The sequence below is a fragment of the Arachis duranensis genome, chromosome 1 (assembly GCF_000817695.3).
Source record: "Arachis duranensis cultivar V14167 chromosome 1, aradu.V14167.gnm2.J7QH, whole genome shotgun sequence".
NCBI lineage: Eukaryota > Viridiplantae > Streptophyta > Magnoliopsida > Fabales > Fabaceae > Arachis > Arachis duranensis.
In genome coordinates this window covers 13,834,950-13,839,575 of record NC_029772.3, presented here as the reverse complement: position 1 = coordinate 13,839,575, position 4,626 = coordinate 13,834,950, and the positions used below count along the sequence as shown (strand labels likewise).

At 44.1% G+C, this 4,626-nt stretch overlaps 1 protein-coding gene across 1 annotated transcript; it reads right to left on the bottom strand.

The window, feature by feature from the left end:
* Positions 1-1,734: 1,734 nt before the first annotated feature.
* On the bottom strand, positions 1,735-2,205 carry LOC107480157 (uncharacterized). The gene has a single exon (XM_016100302.2). It carries the CDS (start codon positions 2,203-2,205, stop codon positions 1,735-1,737), a length of 471 nt encoding a protein of 156 aa, XP_015955788.2.
* Between the last annotated feature and the right edge of the window lie 2,421 nt (positions 2,206-4,626).

Here is a 4,626-nt window from a genome sequence, read left to right as displayed (position 1 = left end):
ATTTGAATTGTTTGTAACTTAGGTTATTTTCGCGATGCATTTTCATTCTTCTCGGCTTTTCCGACTTGTGAGTCGATAATTTTCCGAGTTTATCATGATCTGCTTTCATAACCTCTTTACACCAACTTGTACCTCGTCGTTTTATCCTGACGACCTGGTAGGTCAGTTCATGGGATTTTCACGTTTTGTCGAGGTTAAGTTGGCGCATTTCATATAAATAATAACTTAATGGAATTTACAAAGAGATGTAGAAAAAGATCTTTATTTATTTTGCAAAGGTACTTTTTTGCTACCAAGGGTTTAGAAATTATTGCCCCTTAGCCTCCACTTTGATGCCTTGTTAAAAACCCCCTTCAGGAAAACCCTTTCTTTGGGAAAAAAACATAAAGTCGGGAAAAGAGTACATCAGAAAATGGAGTTTGCTTTTAACTATAGTACCTTTTCATATTACAAGCATGCCACGACCTAGGTAACTCGGTGTCGTTTAAGTCGGCCACCTTGTAGTAGCCTTTTCATAAGACCTCACTAATTTTGTATGGTCCTTTCCAATTAGCAGCAAGCTTTCCTTCCCCAGACTTGTTAACTCCAATGTCGTTTCTGATCAAGACCAGGTCGTCTGGAGTGAAGCTTCTTCGAATGACTTTCTTGTTATATCTATTTGTCATCCTTTGTTTTAATGCTGCCTCTCTTATCTGGGCTTGTTCTCGGACTTCAGGGAGTAGCTCGAGTTCTTCTTTGTGCCCCTGTATGTTTCCAACCTCATCGTAGAAGCTCACTCTTGGACTTTGCTCGTTGATTTCAACTGGCATCATGGCTTCTATGCCATAAGCAAGTCGGAAGGGTGTTTTTCCTGTGGCAGACTGAGGTGTGGTCTGATAAGTTCATAGTACTTGAGGAAGCTCTTTAGCCCATACTCCATTTGCATCTTGCAATCTTTTCTTCAACCCAGCCAGTATGACCTTGTTAGCCGCCTTGGCTTGCCCGTTTGCTTGTGGATGCTCTACCGAGGTGAACTGATGCTTGATCTTCATGCTGGCTACCAGGTTTCTAAAGGTAGAGTCGGTGAACTGAGTGCCTTTATCAGTGGTGATAGAGTGAGGTACCTCATACCTTGTGATAATATTCTTGTAGAGGAATTTTTGACTACTCTGGGCGGTGATGGTGGCCAATGACTCTGCTTCGTGAAGTAGTCTACCCCCAATATTAGGTATTTTACTTGTCCAGGAGCTTGGGAAAAGTGTCCTAATAAGTCCAATCCCCCATTTTGCGAAGGGCCATGGAGAAGTTATGCTGATGAGCTCCTCGGGGGGAGCGACATGGAAGTTCGCATGCATTTGGCATCACTGGCACTTCTTCACGAATTCATGGCATCTTTCTGCAAGGTCGGCCAGTAGAACCCAACTCGGATGACCTTTCTAGCCAGAGACCTTGCTTTGAGATGGTTCTCGCAGATGCCATTATGGACCTCCTCTAAGACTTCTATTGTCTTTGAGGTCGGGACGCACTTTAACAATGGTGTTGATATCCCCCTTTTATAGAGGATATTTTTCACCAAAGTGTAGTTTTGTGCTTTCCTGTGGATTTTCTTAGCCTCTTTTTCCTCTCCGGGTAGGATGTCAAATTTTATGTATTCAATTAATGGGTTCATCCATCCAAGGTCTAGTCCACAAACTTTAAGGACATCTTGTTGGGCCTCTGCTTTTTCCACAGAGGGTTCCTGGAGAGTTTCCTGGATCAGACTTTTATTGTTCCCCCTGGCTTAGTACTTGCTAGCTTGAAGAGGGTGTCCACCTTGCTATTGAGATCCCGAGTTATGTGTTTGACCTCGGTTTCTATAAAACACCTGAGATACTCCAAGGTTTTATCTAAGTCCCTCTTCATATTGGGGTCTTTAGCCTGATACTCTCCATTTATTTGGGCGGTCACTACCTGGGAGTCGCTGAACATAACTACTCTAGTTGCGCCGACTTCCTCTACCAATTTTAACCCTGCAATCAAGGCTTCATATTTTACCTTATTGTTAGAAGCTGGAAATTCGAATTTGAGGGAGAATTCTATTTGTGTTCCCTCTTGGTTGACTAGTATTATGCCTGCGCTTCTTCCAATTTTGTTGGAGGATCCATCTACATATATTTCCCATGCAGTGGATGATCCATCTACATATAGCTCTATTATCCACTGAACCATTCTGCCCGCAATATTCATCTTCCGGAGGATTTACTTCATGGGTTGGTTTGTTCGAACTCTTATTGTGTAAGCTTGAAAATAGGGTCGTAACATTCGAGAGGCTACAATTAAGGCGCATGCAAACTTCTCAAGTTTTGTATACCTCAATTAAGGGCCTTGTAGGACTTTGCTAGTGAAGTATACAGGATGCTGCCCAACCTCGTCTTCCCGTATTAGAGCTGATGCTATAACTTTGTCGGCTACGGACAAATACAGGACGAGTTCTTCCCCGATTGTAGGTCGGCTCAGAATGGGAGGTTGGCTTAAGAACCTTTTGAATTCCTGGAATGCTTCTTTGTACTCAGGAGTCCATTCGAACTGGCATCCTTTTCTTAGTAGGGAGAAAAGTGGTAGGGATCTTAATGCTGATCCTGCCAAGAATCTGGAGAGGGAGGCGAGTCGGCCATTCAATTGCTGGACCTCCCTTAAGCAAGTCGGGATTTTCATTTCTAGGACTGCTTTGCACTTGTCAGGGTTGGCTTCAATTCTCCTTTGTGTTAGCATGAATCCCCTTTGTGGCCCCTACATTTTTTAACCCAAAAGGCATGGCCACATAGCAATAGTTTGCTCTTGGCGTGATGAAATATGTCTTTTCTTGATCCGGCTTATACATCAGAATTTGATTATATCCCGAGTAAGCATCCATAAACGACAAGTATTGATATCCTGAGCTGGAGTCTACTAGTGTATCAATGTTTGGTAGCGGATATGGGTCAACGCCTTGTTCAGGTCAGTGTTGTCAACGCACATCCTCCACTTGCTGTTCTGCTTCTTGACTAGCACCACATTAGCCAGCCATGCCGGGTATTTGACCTCTTTGATGAAGTCGACTTCTAGGAGGGCTTATATTTGCTCTTCCACCACTTGAACCCGTTCAGGTCCGAGCTTCCGTCTCCTTTGCTGAACAGGTCGCGATCCGGGGTATACTGAAAGCTTATGTGACATGAGTTCGGGATTTATCCCTGGCATGTCGGAGGCTTTCCAGGCGAAGAGGTCAAAATTTTCTTGTAGGAGCCTTATAAGTTCATGTTTCAAATCTTCTTTCAGACTGGCTCCTATGTTGGTGTTTTCCTTCCTCTTTTTCGATTTGCACCTCCTCAGTTTTTCCCCCAGGTTGTGGTCGTAACTCTTCTTTAGCTCTGACTCCTCCGAGCTCTATGGTGTGAACCTCCTTGCCCTTTCCTCTCAGGTTTAGGCTTTCATTGTAGCATTTCCTTGCTAGTTTCTGATCTTCCCTGATGGTTGCTATTCCCTCTGACGTGGAAAACTTCATGCAAAGGTGGGGAGTAGACACCACTGCTCCAAGCCAATTTAGGATAGTTATGCCTATTAGGGCATTGTAGGCTGAACTCATATCGACGATTATAAAGTCGATGCTCAGAGTTTTGGATTTTACCTCCTTTTCAAAAGTTGTGTGTAGGGGTATAAATCCTAGTGGTTTTATTGGTGTGTCCCCTAGCCCATACAGAGTATCGAGATAAGCTCTTAACTCTCTTTCATCCAGTCCCAGCTTATCAAATGCCAATTTGAATAGGATGTTGACTAAGCTTCCCTGATTCATTAAGGTTCTGTAAGATGGGCATTGGCAAGGATCATGGTTATTACAACTAGATCATTATGTCTAGGAATGATTCCTTGCCCATCTTCTTTAGTAAAAGAGATGGTAGGAAAGTCGGGAGCTTCGGCCCTGACTTAGTAGACTTCCTTCAAATGCCTCTTGCAAGATGACTTTGTGAGGCCGCCTCCACCGAATCCCCCCGAGATCATATGTATATGTCTTTCCGGGGTCTGCAGTGGTGGATCTCTTCGATCCTTGTCGTCTCGCTTTCTCTTGCCATGATGATTCGACCTTTCTACGAGATATCTATCTAGCCGACCTTCTCTGGCCAGCTTTTCTATCACGTTTTTTAGGTCATAACACTCATTTTTTGAGTGACCATATATCTTATGGTACTCACAGTAGTCACCACAACTCCTCCCCTTTTATTTTGATAGGACTTGGGGGAGGCAGTCTTTCAGTATGGCAAATTTCCCTATAGATATCAACTAGGGAAACTCGTAGAGGAGTATAGGAGTGATATCTCCTAGGCCTTTCTGGGCCGACTTCCTCCTTTTTCTTGGGCTCTCTCTTTTTCTCTTTTGACGAGTGTGAGAGCCTAGGTCGCCAGCTTGACTCTCGGAGCCTGGCGTTTTTCTCCATGTTGATGTACTTCTCGGCTATTTCCTGTACATCGCTGAGGGAGGTCGGGTGCCTTTTCGAGATGGACTGGGAGAAGGGGCCTTCTCGGAGTCTATTTACCAGGCCCATAATTACTGCCTCTATGGGAAGGTCTTGAATCTCCAAACACTCTTTGTTGAACCTTTCCATGTAATCCCTCAAAGGTTCTCCGACCTCCTGTT